The sequence below is a fragment of the Vulpes lagopus genome, chromosome 5 (genome assembly GCF_018345385.1).
Source record: "Vulpes lagopus strain Blue_001 chromosome 5, ASM1834538v1, whole genome shotgun sequence".
Taxonomy (NCBI): Eukaryota; Metazoa; Chordata; class Mammalia; order Carnivora; family Canidae; genus Vulpes; species Vulpes lagopus.
The window spans coordinates 121,470,802-121,489,087 of NC_054828.1; the positions used below are offsets into that span (position 1 = coordinate 121,470,802).

The 18,286-nt window shown below is 40.3% G+C and overlaps 1 protein-coding gene across 5 annotated transcripts in view; it reads left to right on the forward strand.

Annotated features, from left to right (window-relative positions):
• Nucleotides 1–18,286, forward strand: part of CYRIA (CYFIP related Rac1 interactor A) — a 103,360-nt gene that overhangs the window by 71,866 nt on the left and 13,208 nt on the right. For all 5 annotated transcript variants that reach the window (XM_041756015.1, XM_041756018.1, XM_041756016.1 and 2 more), the window contains 3 exons: nucleotides 2,217–2,296; nucleotides 16,225–16,346; nucleotides 17,606–17,711. In XM_041756015.1, the coding sequence (XP_041611949.1) occupies nucleotides 2,227–2,296; nucleotides 16,225–16,346; nucleotides 17,606–17,711 (298 nt within the window). In that variant the 5' untranslated portion in view covers nucleotides 2,217–2,226. The remainder of the gene's footprint in view (nucleotides 1–2,216; nucleotides 2,297–16,224; nucleotides 16,347–17,605; nucleotides 17,712–18,286) is intronic.

Consider the following 18,286-nt stretch of genomic DNA (forward strand, 5'->3'; position numbering starts at 1 on the left):
CAGGATCTAGCTCATCCAGAGCTTTGCTCAAAAATATCTTTAAAAGAAATGTGCGTAAAGGCATGAGAGGAAGAGAAAAATGACAGAACAGGGAAGATTCTTTTGGGAGAAGCATGGTGTTTGCTTCCTAGCATGTGTGCTGTGCATGTGTGCATAGGCGTGTGTATGTGTGTGCACACATGTGTATGTGCATGCCCAGACAGTCATATACCTCAAGAGGGCAGAAGTCTAAGAAGTATCTTGTCTGACCTTCTGCCCAACACGTAATTCATTTTTATATTATTTTTACAAGTTGATAGAGCACATTTCTCCTTAGACACCACCGGTTACAGGAAACTCACTATTTCACAAGGCAAATCCCTCAATATTCAGACAACTGGACTGGTTACATTTTTTTTTTCATGACATTGAATGGAGATCTTGAGTTAGTCCTTCAGTGACCCCACCTCTCTTCCCTAGAGCTGCATACAACCTATTAATCCATCTTCCATGGGATAATCCTAAATAAGAATTTGAAGGGTGTTCTAATCATGATAATGATGATGGTGGTAATTATCATCATCATTATCCATACTCGTAGTACATACGTTTCTTGAGCACTTCCTATAAGTTATGTGCTTAGCATTTTATATTTTGATCTCATTAATCTTCAAAATACGATTAAATACATTTCAAAAATTCATTTTACGGATGGGAATACTGAGGTTTGGAGAGATAAAGCAGCTTGCTATGGGTAGCAGAGGTAGCAGGACACAGAACTAGGGTCAAAATCAGGCTTCTGCAGCCTCTTTTCTGGCTTCACACGATCGACCTATGCAATGGATGATGTGTGGGAGTGTTTTCTCAGGGGAGGATTGAGAATTAGAATATCACCTTTTGCATCCAAGGGAGCTAACTGCTGGCTACAGACTGTCTCACACAAAGCTCTCCCCTCTTCTCACATCTTTCTTATAGTGGTGTAATTTTAGGAATTCCTGTATCAGCATAAACACTGTCTGAAGCCCTGTGCACAGGAAACTGCAGCCCTGCAGTTTTCTTTTACTGGCCCAATGATTTTTCGAATTGATCCTTTACAAACTGAGGTGTCTGAGTCATGTGTTAGGGAAATGCCTTCCAATGAGCACAGGACCCAGCATCAAAGTGTGGCTCCGTGAATATGTGCTGAATGAGTGAATGGACCAGTGGCCTCCTGAAGAAGATAGTTTAATCTCTAGAGCAGAGAGCAGTAGAAATTTTGCTGATTACCTAAATATAATTATGTTTTCCCTATTCTTTTTTTTTTTAAGTTAGGATTGCAAATATGTATCAGATCTGTATTTCTCTGTTCGTTTGATTCCCCCATGCAATTACACTGTAATTTCATTGAAAATAACTTTTTGGATTAAATAAATACCTTTTCATGTTTGCACTTCATGAAGTAGCCATTCTTGTTTCCCCTGAAATGTCAAATTATGAGACCTCTACCTTGCCAAGAAGTTGCATTTCTGGAAAATCTGGCCTCCTGTACAGACCACACAGGGTGCCTGGAGAGCTAAATCTGTGTATTCTAAATTCTTTTCCTCAGGAATTTTAAGAAACTTTCCTTTCTGGACAGATATTTTAATAATGTCCTCATCATCTTGCTTGTCCATTAACATGGTATGTTCCCACGGGAGTGGGAAAGGAAACAAAGCAATGCTGAAGGATTCAATGTAAAGATTCAGGGAACTGGTGAAGGGGGAAAGGAAACAATGTAGAATATACCTAAGCTCTGCCTCATTTAACTAAAAATACTTGATTCTTAGAATAGAGTATTCTTTGATTAATTGTCATTATAGTGAATGAGATACAAGACACAAGTGTATTCTCCAGAGGCAGTTTGCGACATTCTTCTCACCATCATACTTTATATGGTTTATACCAGATACCCCTAACATTGAGAGAGCCAGCACCTCAGAGATATTTATCTGCACCTGATTCAGGAAGAAGTTGCTAAGTTATTAGTCATCACCTGGTATGGAGATGCTTTATATCTAGTCTTCAGATGTAACTATTGGGGGCCTGATGTGATTTATGCAAGTTAGCAATATAGGTCCAACCCTTTAAGGAGCCTGTTTTCTTTAAAAAAAAAAAAATTGTTTCTTTTCTTAAAAAAGAAGTTGTTTTCTTAAAAAAAAAAAAAAAAAAAGTATTTTTCATCCTGCTAATGGTATTTGGTTTTGTGTTGCCTCTCCTAGGTTTGCTGGGATGGGAAACCTGCTCAAAGTCCTTACCAGGGAAATTGAAAACTATCCACATTTTTTCCTGGATTTTGAAAGTAAGTTCCAAAAATTAAAAGATATTGATGGGAACTTTTTACTTTCTTTATACCTTGTTGATGGAAAAGTTATAAAGATTTTATATGATACTTAAATCCAAATGTCATTACGAATTTCTGAGTCTTCAAAGATTATTTCATTTCTTTCTTTTCCCATTATTTTAAAAAAATCTAATAGAAAATATTTTTAATGCGTCCATGGCTTTCTTTGGTTTTAGAACCAATCAGCTTTCATCAGTTAGCATCAATCATCATCATGTATTTTTCTTAATTTTTATGAAACACTATATTATATTCTAGGGAAAATAGCACATGTAATGTAGCATTTTACCTATATTAATATAAAACAAATATCACTAGACATGAAAAAATTATCAAAACTAGAAAATAGGCTTATAGATTATTTTTGAGTCATCTCTATCTGTTGTTTATGTTATTTGATTATGTAAAACTACCCCAGACTTTTGAGACATACCCCTTTTATCTGATAGTTGTTTCTTTTATCAAAAATTTAATTTTTTTCTAAAGTAAAATGGCCTGTGAATTATGACTGAATAAATATAGAGGGTTTTCTTCTTATCTTGTTTATTTTCTGATTGAATATATTTCCAGATGAGTGACACATTCATGTTTTATCAACTAAGCTCATGTTTCCTTGTGTTCCCCTTTTTCTAAATTACAGTTCCACAGTAGCAAGTCATTAAATGTCCCTTTCCCCAGTATTCACCCTGTGTTGCAAACTTTAATCTGCATTAAACTTTAATTTTTCAAGTAGTTATATATATTAAAAAATAAGTTAGAATTTCCTTATAGATTAAACTTGCTAACAGACATTTTCTAGGTAAATGCTAGAAGACCCTTTCAAGATACTGTAAAGCAAAAGGTGACTGTTCCCTAGATATGTCTTTTTAAAATCGTTGGTAAGTCTAAGATAGCTGCATGAAAAGGAAAAGTGACCCCAAAGCTCATATGTTCTAAAAAAATATTGAATCTAGATTATATTCATTGAAGGATATTTCACTTCTGATTTAACTCATTTTGCTGCTGCTGCTGTTTGGATAGATTTGGTTACATGGGGTTGGGTTGGTTTGGCTGGGCTTGGTTAAGTGGCATAGGTAGGATCAATACCAGAGTAATTTGAGACATCAAAAGGAATGGAGGTTTTTGCTGGTGTAACTTTTGCAACTCCAATATACGTATCTTTGTTGTTGTTGTAGTTAAAATGGAGACTTAAGAATAACTTTAAAGAATTTTACAAGATTAATGACCTATTATCTCATTCCCAGTTACCTTCCTACTTGCATGTTTAGTTGATTCCTTCCACTTCTTGTCACATGCATTTTATACTGTTGCATCCAGCATGTACAAAGTCTAAAACAGTGAAAGTAAATTACCCCATTCACTCAAAACTTGAGGAGGCATATAAACACCTAGGGGAGTTAAATGCCTGCACTTTTTGTGAAACTCTAAATTCCACATGCACCTGCATATCCTGCTCATAAATGCCTACCGTGTTCAGTGGCCCCATTTGTCTGTGTAGCTATTCCTGGATTCTTGGCTTTCCATGCTTTTACAAAGAGTAGTGTTGAATTCTTTGTGGTCTATTTTTTTTTTAAGATTTTATTTATTTATTCATGAGAGACAGAGAGAGAGGGGGGCGGGGTAGGGAGAAGCAGGCTTCTTGCAGGGAGCCTGACGTGGGACTAGATCCCGGGTCTCCAGGATCAGGCCCTGGACGGAAGGTGGCACTAAACCTCTGAACCGCCCCCCGCCCCGCCCCTGGGCTGCCCAAGTGAAGTTTAATTTTAAAAGCCTTCCAAGTGAGAAAATTATAATCTGCAGGGATTTAAAGCGGTGGTTTTCAACGGGTGTTCCTGGAGTACCAGAGCTCTGAGGTTTTGAGGGTCCCTGGCCCATTGCTGTGGCAGACAGATCGCTCTTCCTCCCTCCTCTGACCCAGCACTGTAATCTGCTCAGTCTTGTTCTTTGGATAGTTTCTTAATTTTTTTTTTTTAAAGATCACAGTGGCTAAAAAGAACATCTAAATATCTTAAAATTTGATGATAGTTTATGGTACCAAAAACCCCATTTGTAGATCTACTATAATATCTTCAACAATGTTCCTTGTGGGCTGGATTCTCCTGCCTCGTAGCACATTAAGACCAGAGCAATCATACATAAGGAAAGTATAAAACTATAAATTTACAAAAATATATATACTGTTCATTTCCCCATCAATTCTACAGAAGGTTAACATTACTTCACTGAGATTCTGAAATGATAACTAGCTGAGCTGACATCACTAGTCAGCTGGAACCCAGTTATCTGGCTTTCCTCCTCCAGAGCTCATCACAAGCAGCCTCTTAGAAGTGCGACAACCATCATCCTATTCCCAACTAGAGAGGGCCATCTTAGTTATCTACAAACTAAGACATCTCATGGAAAAAATACTTTTTTTTTTTTTTTGATGCTGAAAATCCTATTTCCTAAAGGTGGTTCTCAAAAAGCATGGTGATGGACCAGAAGGGTAGCAAAGGTAGCTGTGGTCATGATTTTTCTGAATCTGTGGATTTTAGCTCAGCACAGTAGTATGTAGAATATAGTTATGAACATCCATGTAAGCCAGGCAACATCAGGGAGACAGCTCAAAAGGACAGTCATTGGAGTCTCAGGCTGGGGTGCAGGGTAATATAGACACATTTTTTTTTTTTAAGATGGATTGATTGATTTGAGAGAGAGAAAGTGAGTGAGCACACAATCTGGGGAAGAGGCAGAGGGAGAGGGAGAAGCAGACTCCCTGCTGAGCAGGAAGCCTGATGCAGGGCTACATCCCAGGATTCCGGGATCCTGACCTGAGCTGAAGGCAGACACTTAACCGACTGAGCCACTCAGGTGCCCCTAGGCACATTTTCACGACAAAATGTGAGAGGCTTATGACCACACCGTGGCCTGGGCATAAAGAGGAAGAAAGAGCATACATCTAGTTTCAGGAAATGAAAGAAGGAATTGGAGAGTCATCTAGCAAAAGACGGCCTTTGGAATGGGCTTAAAGACTGGGTGATTGTCCTATCGGCACTTAGGGAGAGGAGTTTTCCAACAGTGGAAGTAGGGCTAGGAATAGGAAGGGCGTGTTGGAAGACCAGCAATAGGCCAAATTTAGACCAAGCAGTGCGTATTTGCTGAAACGGAAGGCTGGCTTGGCTTAGACCACAGCAATCGCAGAAGCTCAGGGCTAGTGGTCCTTAACTGGGGCTCGACTTCATAAATAGCTGAACTCCCTGAGGGAAAACCCAAGAGCAGACAAGAGCTTGGCCTGTGGGAACTTCAGGTATGCTCATGCTTAACAGGAGGCTGATGAGTCAGGGAATTGGGAACAGAGACTAACTACATTGAACAATAAGGAAGGAGAATGTCACACTAAACCCAGCCTCCTGATGGCAGGGTCTGGGCGCCACTCGGGTTTGCAGCCCAGCACTTAGGCCTGTGTTGAGCATGCGGCACTGATCACCAAACTACCCTTAGTAACAGATGCTGGCCACGTGAAGGGATGGAATAGAACAGTCTACATCGAGGTAGTCAGGGCACACAGATAGTAAGAAAGAGGGACTATACATGGATTGGGGGGCTGCAGAACGCTCAGGATGAGTAAGGCTTAGGAAGGGACCTACAGGTTGGGCCACGAGCTGCCCAATGACTGTAGCCCCCGGAAGGACAGATTCAAGATGTATCGCTTTGTGTAATAAAGGGTGGACTGCAAAGAGTTAAGAAGAAAGCAGCGGAGGGAGGAAGGAAGGCCAAACAGCATGTAGCTACAGCTTAAATGAATTTGGCACCTCTGCTTTGAGTGTTGAATATTCTTTTTGAAGTCAGCAATGGAATATAATTGAACTGGGTCAAATAGATATAATTAAGCTGGGTCAAAATATAAGGCAAAATTAGACACATCTGTCCTAAGGTTTTCCAGTTGTGTAGATTTAATTTAAATTCTTGTCTGACCTTTGCAGTGAGTTCTACACTCTCTGCTCACATTTCTCCACAACCACTTAACATCTTTTTTATTGTTGTTGCTTTTTTTTTATCCCACTACTTTTTTTTTTTTTCTTTTTCTGTCTACCTCCTTGTCGTATTTCCATTTCCTCTTTGAAGGCTAGGAAGCGGAGGAGGAATAAAATGCAACCTAATCTTGCCTAAGTGATGGTTCTGGGGACAGTGTATAAGAAGATGCATGCCTGAAGGTCTGCTGATAATTGTTCAATTGAATCCACTCGTTATGGCACCCAAAGTGGGCAGCAGGCATTAGCCCTCCAGCGAAATAGTTCCAGTGATTCCCACACCGAAATGATCATTAGAAACATCTGGTGGATATAATCTTTACATAGTTGTCCGAGCCTCTCCCAAAATTCTGATTCAGTGGCCTGGTTCCAGGAATCTCCTTTTGCCCACATTTCCCAGGTGGTTCTGAAGATCAGCCAGTTTGGGAACCACATTTAGCTAATGCATCCAAGTGAAGCATTAACCCACCCGAGGGTTTGCGACAGGGGAGCTGAACCGAGCAACCTTTCAAGTTCCCAGATCCAGAGCTGAGGTCCCAAGAATAGGTCACTGAAGACTCCTTTTGGTTCTTGTTTCCCTATCTTTCCCTTGCCACGCAGGCAATACAGAGTTAGCTGTAAACCAGAACTTTGTAGAGTGACCCACTTTCTCAGTCCTTTGCACATCTACTTTGGAGTAGTCTCCAAGACAGTTTTTGGCCACTATGAGTAAACATGCTGTGAACGTTTTTTGTTTTTTTTTTTTAAGATTTTATTAATTTATTCATGAGAGACACACACTGAGAGAGGCAGAGACACTGGCAGAGGAAGAAGCAGGCTCCATGCAGGGAGCCTGATGTGGGACTCGATCCCGGGTCTCCAGGATCACGCCCTGAGCCGAAGGCAGGTGCTAAACCATTGAGCCACCCAGGGATCCCCCTGCTGTGAACGTTCTTATACAATCTTTACGTGCATCATTTCTCTTGGAAAAATAATGACGAGTAAACTGGTTAGGTCAGTTATATGCAGCTTTTCAAGAAACTGCCAACTAGTTTACCAAATGGGATGCACTATTTTCCTTTTCTACCAGCAATCTAGAGTCCTCAGGTGTTCCATGTCATCTCCAAAATTTAATATAATCCATCTTTTTTTCCTTTTAGCTACTCTAGTGACTGGGAGATGTTTTCTCATTGTGGCTTCCATTTGCGTTTCCATGATAACTGATAATGTTGGGCACTTTTTCCTGTGCTTATTGAATATTTGCCTAGCATTTTTAGAATGTATTGTTCACTCAAGTCTTTTACCCATTTTTAATGAGGTTGTTTTTCTTTATATCACTACGTTTTAGGAGTTCCTTACTATGTTCTGGATACCCGTCATTTGTGAGATAATAGCTTGCAAATGTCTTCACTCATTCAGTGCCTTGTCTGTTTCCTGGTTTTTGCATGAACAGAAGTTTTACATTTTGATGAAGTGCAATTTATCATTGTTTTTCTTTTGTGCCAAGTGCATCCTATCTCCTCTTTAAGAAATCATGGCCCACCCCAAGGTCCTAAAGACATTCTGCTGTTTCCTTCTGGAAGTTCTAGAAATTTAAGCTTTACATTAAACCAGTGCCCAACCATGAACTAATTTTTGTTTATTTTATGAGCATGGTGTTGAGTTCATTGTTTTCATGTGTTATCCACTTGTTCCACAACAGGTAGATTGCTTGAATGCCATTATCAGAAATCAGTTAACTGTCCTATGTTTGGATTTTCTCTTCTCCCCCATTGATTTATTGATCCTTTTCACCAGTTAATACCAAACTATAACAAATAATAAGTCGTAAAGTCAAGACAAGCAAGTCCTTCAAATTTGTTGTTTGTTTGGTTTTTGTTTTTTTTTTTTAAGATTTTATTTATTTATTCATAGAGACAGAGAGAGAGAGAGGCAGAGACACAGGCAGAGGGAGAACCAGGCTCCATGCAGGGAGCCTGACATGGGACTCAATCCTGGGTCTCCAGGATCACACCCCAGGCTGCAGGAGGCGCTAAACCGCTGCGCCATGCCACAGGGGCTGCCCTTGTTTGTTTTTAAGATTGTTTTGACTCCTCCAACTCCTTTAGTTTTCTTAATAAATTTTTATAATCATCTTTCAATTGCTATAAAATAGCCTTATAGGGATATTGATTATAATATGAAATCCAAAGATCAATTTGTGGAGAATTGACATCTAAACAATATTGATTTTTCTTACCTATGTGTATGGTATATCTATCCATTTGTTTAGATATTCTTTGATTTCACTCAGCAACGTCATATAGTTTTTAGAGGTCTTGCAGAGCTTTTAAGTATCTCATTGAGCATTTTATATTTTGACCATAACAGCTTTTTTTTGCTTATTGTTTGTATGCCATAGGTTTCCCCACCCTGTCTGTGCCTTTATCTTTGCAGTGTATTTCTTGTCAACAACATGTAGTTGGCCCTAACTTTTCCATCCAAGCTGATAATATCTACCTTCTAATTGGAGTCGTTAGCCCATTTACATTTAATTAATGTTTGTATCTGAGCCTATCTTGATGTTGAATTCTATTTGTTGTATTTGCTCTTTGTTTCTCTCTTAATGTCTTCATGCCTTTTGATAAGTAGAATAATTTTGGTATTCTCTTTGATCTTTTCTGTTGGCTTTTTAGTGCTGTCTCTTTATGCTTATTGTAGAGATTACAGTGTGCATCTTCAACTTATTATAATCGATCTTCAACATGTATTCTTCATTTCATGAAGAATCTTGTCCCAGTACACTTCCCATCACTATCCTTTCACTCTTGTGCTCTTTTATGTTATGCTTCTACATCTGCTAGAAACTCCCCCATTGCAATGTGTGGCAGTCTTTTCCTTTAAGCTCTCAATATATGTATGTGTAATTTAAATAGATCTTTTATATTTACTGACATATTTGCTGGTTCTGGTGTCCTCATTCCTTCTTATATAACTAATTGTCTTTGGTATCATTTCACTTCCACATGAAGAACTTCACTGCAGAGAGGACTTGGATGGCATCTTATGCTTTGATCATTACATATGCACAGTCCAGCATGGAGCGGGGCATGAAGTATAAGCTTAGAAACTTTGATTTTTTTTTTTTGTACTGATGCTAATTCAGTAATCATATGCAGCGCATCTCCTGCATTGTAGCATCAGGCAGGAACAACAGGAATGAGGATGGGATCTTAGGGGGCAGAGAGGCATGGAGGGATGACATAAAGCACATAAATATAGGGTCATCAAGAGTCCTCTTCTTCAAGAAGTATATAATTGTACTGGGGAGAGATGTAAGCACGTTGAACAGACAATAGTACAGGTAGTACAGACACCTACAAGAGAATGGATAGCAAGTGATGGGCTAGCCAGAAAAGAAAGTACAGGTTCTAAGTCTGGGTCGAAGAAATGTTTCTTGGCAGATAGTCACTGAGAAATGATTTTCTTATAAGACAAACCCACCTTTATGAGCGCGATAGAAATACCAAGAACAGTGATTATGGGGCAGGGGTGGCAGCTACCCAGGAAGGAAATTCTAAAGCCTCCAAACCATTCATTATACTCTGAGAAAGGCCCTGGATATTTTGACTTGTTAGGACTATAGTCTCCTACTTTTTGAAACAAGGCCAAGAGTCAGATTAGCCACTCACCTGGGATGATGTGGATGACACAGGCTACCTCCTGCCACTGCTGAGCTTGTCTTTCATCCCTCCCTTCTTTGGTACCCTCAACTCTGCTAAGGTTGTTCAGAGGAGGGTAGATGATCTTGGGAGAGGAAGTGGGGGAAATAAAAGATGTGTTCTGGTCACTTTACAAATGAGACAAACAAACAAAAAACATCAGAACAGACCTGGAAAACAATTAATTTATGCCAACACAGAGGTTCAGTCACATGATACTTTAAATTTCCAGTATTTTTGCTTTTTAAATACTTTTTATCTATGTCAGCATCCCATTGTGACCCTACGGATCATAGTCCCTCTAAGACCATACAGGGAGGGGGCAGGGCTCTTGTCAGTGTCCCTTCCTTTACCAAGAAGTAATCTGAGAGCCAGAGAGATGAACTGATTGGCATTGAAGTCTCATATTCTGTGAGTGGCAAAAGTGGCATTTGGACCTGAGTCTCAAAAAATCTCCATCCTTGGCATTCCTTCCTTCTCCCATGAAGTCACAGGGATCCCACTGCATGCAGTTGAAATAGATTAGCCTCCCAGCACCTCGCCACTCCCTGCTGTTCACAGTCCCTCATTTGCTTTTCCATAGGAAAGGGCTCAGGTGTAGGATGACTAACGTTCCTGTGCAAATAAATATGTCAGCCCAGTCACACTTACATTTTCCAACGGACCTTTGTAATTTTATGTGGTTTGTGGAAGCAGCTAGTATTCTGTTATAAATCATTATCACTTTATATCCCCAAATGTTAATCATAGATAATTAGTTACATTTCTTAGTTCCTCCTGAAGGGGAAAGGAGTAGAGAAGTAAGGAAGTGGTGGGAAAGAAGAGCTAGGGGTATAATTTATGGCTTTGGCAAATCTTTTTGCTGTACTTTTCTTCAGTGTTTATACAACAGCTGCTGGGGTACAGAGAGAGCTGTATATCCTATTGATGAAATGCCAGGGCTCCCTTCAAAGCCAAAGACATCTCCAAATAAATTGTGTCTTCTGCTCACATTATCTTCAGTTAATTTGTTTGATTCTCTGTCAGATTTTCCATACAGTTCTGAATAGGTTGTGAGGAGAAGGTATGCATGCCCCCACCCTGCTTGGGAAGACAGAGTGTGTCCTTGGCTGATTTACAAAGATAAGGACACTTTGATTTGACAGCCCTACCTAGGCTTGAGCCCTGCTGCTGTGCCCTGGGGTATGTTCACCAAAGATGTTCCTTCCTGACAAACAAAGCACTCAGCCACCTCCCTCTCCATCCGCACAGTGGAATGCCAGGCATTCTGCTCTCAGTAAACATCACAGTCCTCCATGCAAAGCCTTCACCTGACCCCAGTGACACCAGAATCCTGACACTTAATATCTGTAGTCATTAGCCAGTTGAGCCAAAGGAGGATAAATAGATCCCCTGTAAACAAAAAGAATACTACTTCACATATCTTCATTGATAAGAAGGTTATTTTTCTGTTAAAAATTCTAGGCACTTGGAATTCAGCGAATTCTTGACAATATATTCAAGGTCACGGGACACATAATACATTTTCATACTTCCCACAATAGCGAGTCCAGAAAAGGGCTTTAAATCATCGCCTGGGGAATGGCCTGGATAGGCTTGTTCCAGGGCTCTTGGGAGTATTGGTTGCTGGAATTGCCTGTGTAAATCACACTTTTTTTTTTTTTTTTTAACAACTTCATTGTTAGACAAGAGCATCCCAGCATGATGTAACCATTCTTCTCAATGGAGATGAAATAAGTGACAATGATTAGAATCTTAGAATGTGATTCTTAGAAGAAACATCACAGAGGGATTCATTGTCTACAACTAAAAACAAGGACTCGTGTCCATCAATAATATTATTGGTGGGAATATGTATGTGTGTGCACCTTTGACTAAAGGTCAACCTTTGTGTTAAAAATAGAAAGACAAAACCCATACCTTGGAGTTCCTGTTCACTTAGCAAGTGCTTTAGGGGGTTGCCAATAGGTTAAATATCAACCTACCTTTTCAATAACTAATTTTTCAAGGAGTTTCTCTTTGACATCTGAAGACACAGTACATTTTTAAAACATGGCTACCAACTGAATTTGAATACGGATAATAACAAAAGCAAAGACCCCAAAGCCTCTCAAAGGGATAGTCCAGAAAGCAAGTTATAGATAACAGCCTTAGCATTGGAATAGTCAACAGAAGTACAGTTTTTCACTCAACACATCTCCTAATAATGTGCTAACCACACTGAAGAGACATTGAAGCTGTATATTAATGATGGATGATCTAAAAACACCAGTGTTAATGAATGTGTGAGTAGCCAATTTGATTATAGATAAATATACGTATATAAAAGCAATAACAGTGAGAGAGTAAACAGTAGAGAAACCATTGGGAAGAAGAGACAAAGGAGAGGATCCAGAAGTAACAGGATCTTCATTTCTTTCACTGCTTCCCAACAACCGCATCCTCTACCACCTGGTCAATGTCCTCTTTTATTTATTGAGTCATGACATATCTATTGAGTGTCTCCAATGGTAGGACATATGGAGGTATTGAGGAAAAGAATATAGACTGTCTCCAAAGATCTCCAAATTCAAAGACAAGCAGAAAGATCATCCATCATAAAACATAGTGTGAGAAGTAAATCATTCATTCAGGGATTTTATTCATCAGATCTTTCTTGAGCATATACTATGTGCCAGGCATCACACTAGGCCTGGAGATTTCAGGTCACATGAAACAAAATAAAGCCAGAGTCCTGCAGCCTAACAGATCAGATTCTCATCAATTAGTCTTGGCTGCCTGATCACATTGCTGGAGGATCAAAGTAGAATGAATCATGAATTTCCATAGGGATATGAGCCAATGCCAAATGTCACTTAGGGTTACACAGTCCTTTTTATACTTGGAAAACAAAACAAAACAAAACAAAACAGACAGATTAGAGCTTCTCCCAGTCAGTACTCTCCATCTTGGAAGTTAACCCTACTTGTGACTTGAGCTCCCAGAAGGCAGGGACCACATGCTCCCAGCACCAAAGGCCTAGTCATTAGCTGGATGAGGAAGTGACTTCAGTTCCATGACAGGGGAGGGAGAAAAAAAACGGGGGGGGGGGGGCACCCAATAAGACTAACAAATTCTGGAAGAAAATGAGCCAGCACATTTCTAAGTCGGGATGAAAAAGGAATGATGGATTGGATTTATCCGATCCCACCCCACCCCTGCTAAATGGGGCCATATGAAAAACATTTTTAACAAGACACCAGGACATCTGCCAAAAGAAACATTTTCCCAGAGAGGAAGGCTGGGAGTGGGGATCCTGTTTCACAGATCACTGCCGTGCTGGGAGAGGGTTCCTGTCTTACGAAAGGGCTTCCCCACAGCCCCAGCTCTGAGGGAGAAGGAACACCACTCATGTCACTTGTCCAGCTCTTTGTGGTCACATCAATGTCAGGGTTGAGTCATATCATAAAGTGTCACTTCACCTGGAATAGAGAGCGATGCTTGCCCATCTATAGCCAGTACCACCTTTTGGCCATTCTATTGGTAACAGTCTTCCTTTTGAAGCACTTAAGAAAGGCTTCTATTTTTAAAAACTGACTGAAATTCTTCTCCTTTTGTGTTAATCACCAGAATATTGGGTTTTTGTGTTTGTTTAGGCCTCTTCTTCCAGCCACTTCACTGTAATTCTGTTTTGTCTAAAACTTACCAGTGGTGACTCGCTCAGATGGAGCCATTGTGACAGCCAAGATCAGAAGACTTCCTTTTCTGGTCTCCAAGTGTCTTCTTCTTTGCATACTACTTTATAATTACATTCAAAGAGGCTAACCTCCCGGAAGCTTGGTCATAGCCTCTTTTTTCTTTCTTCTTTCCTCCTCTTCAAGTATCTCTCTCTATATAGGAAATGGCCATTTTAGCTTATGATTTTTCAGTGCATTCATCAAAGGAGGATTTGAGGGAATGAGCTTTTTCTATTTCTTTGTTTTCTAGGACCTTCGTGTTGCATTTCTGCCACATAATCTCTTCCCAGACTTTGTTCTTACTCAGAAATTTCCCTGGAAGACTGTTCACTGAAATGCTCTCCTCAGTTACAGTCTTCCTAACTTACAAGGTTTTAAAGGTTTCTGTTTAGAACACCCATATCACCTTGAGAAAAGTTTGGGAAAGCAGGAAAGGTTAGGGCTATAAAGTGATTAATAGCATACATAACAATGTACCTGAGAGTTTTCCAGAAACAGTGGAAAGGTTGAAAAGGATAAAAGAGTAACCCAGCCTCCCAGGCTAGATGCTGTACTGTAACCTGGTGGGTCTCTGTCATGGTCCTCATGCTACGCTCACTCCCTTGGGCCTTCCAGCTAGCTCAAGCTCATCCCGTATCTTGAGTGATTTCTACTCCTCCCAGAACACATTTCATCCTTTCCTTCTGAGTTCTGTCCCTTCTCCTTCCCACCCTGATATCCATCTCACTCCTAGAAGGCAGAGTTTGCAAAACACCTGGATAGTCTATGAGGGCCTATGATTTTTCTTTCTAAAGAGAATTACCGTATGCCGATGAGCTTCATCCTTCATTTCCCAGGCAACTCTACCAATTTCTTAGGTCCTAGCAGGACATATAATAAAATGGTCTAAAAATGGGCATCACTTCTCAGGGGTCTGGCCTCAGATTAAGCATAAGTCCAGCAGAGGTAACTGAAGCAAAGCAGCCACATCTGGCTCCTCCCTCACTCTGACACTCAGCCCTTTTGAAAGCCCACTCAGCACGGTCAGCACCTCACTTCAATGTCACCTGTCTCCTGAATTCTGTCTTTCATACTCTCAGTAAATCATTACCTTCTTCAGGTAGGTAGCAACCCTTTGTGCTCCCTCCAAGACTAGTCAAACTGGGTTTTGATCTGGGGACATAAGTGGAGTCTGCTGAGAGAATTCACTACCTTAGGACTTGGATTTTTGAGCATGAATTTTTAGGAGATGACCTCTATAGCCCTTCTCCATTAGCAGTGTTTTTGTTTTGGATGGAGATTGATTTCCTTATTAGCCCGGGCAAATAACCTATTTTATATATACTGGGAGATAAAACCCAATCTTTACCACCATTCGACTTCTACCCACTAACCTTCACAAAATACTCATGGGTACAAGAACAGATACTGGCCACAGGAATGCAGCATAAAAGTGGGAATTCAGAGCTAAGGGGATGCTTCCGTGGCTGTTAGAATATGTTCTTCATTTGTGTAAACCTGAATGTGTCACTTATTTTTGTGGGTAGAATTTACAGTCAAGATCCAAAATGAGCAGTACAAGTGTCTTTAAAAGGAACCTCCTGTTGGGGGCGCCTGGCTGGCTGAGTCAGTAGAGCATGCAACTCTTGATCTTGAGGTCATCAGTTCAAGCCCCCACATTGGGTATAGAGCTTACTAAAGGAAATTAATTAGTTAATTAACTAATTGAACCTCCTGCAATTCTTGAGTTCACAGTGGATGATAAATCTCAGTGCTTTCTCCATATCATTGTGTTCCAGAAGGATACATCTCTGTCCCAGCTCTGAAGGATTACCTAATATTTTAAGCTTCTTTGTTTCTATGGAAATTCTAGAAGAGGGGCTGTTTTTCCCATCTAAACCCAGATTCACAGATTTTTAGTCCTAACAGAACTATTCAGTAGCTCTTCCTCTTAAATGTGGCCCCTGAAGACAATATTTATTCCGTCTATCACCCAGTTAACCACTTAGCACGTAAGTGTGCAAAAAGTATGTTCTACACAAATAAACAAGATGCCCGCAATGATCCCAACATGCCTTGGTGTAACGTGTGCAGAGAGATGGACAACTGTCTTGAACAGAGTCATGGGCAGAAGTTGTGTTAGTTTCCTTTTCTAGCAGCTCATTACATTAAAGAGTAAAGACCAGGGATCCCTGGGTGGCTCAGCGGTTTAGCACCTGCCTTTGACCCAGGGTGTGATCTTGGAGTCGTGGGATCGAGTCTCACGTCGGGCTCCCGGCATGGAGCCTACTTCTCCCTCTGCCTGTGTCTCTGCCTCTCTCTCTTTCTCTATGTCTATCATGAAAAAATAAAAATAAAATCTTAAAAAAAAAAAAAGAGTAAAGACCAAACCTACAGGAATCAAACAGGACTGCCTAGCTGGTGGAACTGAACGCCGATCTTCTTCCCAAGCCGTTTGTAAACACAAGCCCTCTGTGTCTTTTGGTTTCCCTTCTGCTCAGATGCGCAGCCCACAGAAGGAGAGAGGGAAATCTGGAACCAGATCAGCGCCGTCCTCCAGGATTCTGAGAGCATCCTCGCAGACCTGCAGGCTTACAAGGGCGCGGGGCCAGAGATCCGAGATGTATGCCAATGATAACACTGAGCTGACAAGACCCTCGGACGAGAAGGGAAACCCACACACGCACACACACCCAGCAAGATTAAGTAATAGCCCTAGTATTTCCTAGTGTACGAGGAAGAACAAGGAGGGTAATGTGGTTTTTACAAAAGTATGAATGGTCCCCTTTATTCTAGTACGTTAATCTGAGTACACGGCACTGTAGACCGTGTAAGATATTAGCCATTCTCCTCTCAGTCATACCTTTGCTAGCAGAAGACTGACGTTTAAGCAATCAATTCATCAGCATGTTACTTCATGTAAGGGAAACATACATATAAAGTTTCTGGACAACAGTTGAAATATAAGTCACAAGGAAAAAAAATAAATATAAATCATGAGATCTGGGTTTGCACAGATTTCCCAGCATCTTGTAATAATTGTGTCAGGTCCCAAAGTATCACAAATGACAGCTGTAAGCTAGCTTGCTTTAAGTAGCCTGCAGGTCTCCTTCTTGAAATGGCTTGAGTTTAAAAAAATAAATCCCTGAAAAAAAAAAAAAAAACACCAAAACAAAACAAAACAAAACAAAAAAAGATTGTCAGCGTGGCTTTTAAGACTTCATAATGCCTTAAAGGCAAGAAACTTCACACTCCTTTTATTTGACATAATTAGTTTTGTGGAAGTATCAACACATACACACATACCTTACTGCCAGTGCCACCATCTTTCTGGGAAAAAAAAATCCCACTAACGTAATCCTTCAGCTGCTGAAACCCAGACAAAACATCATTTTGAAGAAAGTGACAGCCTCTTGAGAGGTAGTCTTTCTACTTAGGGGTCACCATTAATTTAGGTGATGTAGGTAACATCACAGAACAGAAGGCGTGTGACACACATTATAGACAAAGGAAGACATCTGTAGGATCTGCACTGTCTAATGAGCACTGGCTCTACTTCAGTAGAATCAAAATGTGATGGAGGAAGGCTAAATGGCTTCCAATTAGATTTGCAATTTTTTTTTTGCATTTAAAATAAGAGAAACAAGATGCTGCAGGATCTAATTGTAGGGGCACTTGGACTAGGTTCAAGGGCTCAAATCTCCATTCTAAGCAAGCATCTTGGAGGACAGTCCAGTGAACACATGTCACTTTAACAGCACACTAGCAAAGTATACTAGGAATTGTATTTTCTTAAAACAAAATCCTTTCTCAATCTTAAGGCATTTTGATGGGGTACTTTTTGCCTCTTTTTAAACAGACGATTGTTTCATGTTTTGGTAGGCGATTCAAAATCCCAACGACATTCAGCTTCAAGAAAAAGCTTGGAACGCGGTGTGTCCTCTGGTCGTGAGGCTAAAGAGATTTTATGAATTTTCCATAAGGCTAGGTGAGTATGTGTTTATAGTTTTCATCCTGTGTGTGAGTTTCTGTTACGGGGTTCGTGACAGGATTAGGAAGAACTAGCTCAGTGCGCTGGGGAATGGTCTACATCCATCGGGAGTGTCTTTGGAGAGGCCAATCATGGACAGAAACACCTGTCATTTTCACTTCCTTAAATTCATCTCAGCGTTGCTTCCCCTGCAGTTATCCACACATCGAGAGTGTCTTTACTGGTGGGTGTCCCTCCGGTCTTGTTCTCAGCCAAGTCTCACTGGTAACAGTTCTGTGGGCTGATCACATTTCTGAATGACAGAGAAGTTGAAACAAACAGGTTACTTGCTAACTGAAAAAGGACTTGATTTGCTGGAGACATGTGATAAATTTAATATAGTAAAATACAGGAAAAACAAACGTTCTCAAGACAGACCTGCTTTTAAGCTTTAAAAACACCTGTACAGGTACAGGATGGCTTTGCAGAAACGAAAGTAAAGTCTGGCTAACAATAGCACCTATATGACATAACCACTCCTCCAAGTGTAAAGCTATATGGGGTTTCATTAATTATTATATTTGGGATGAGGA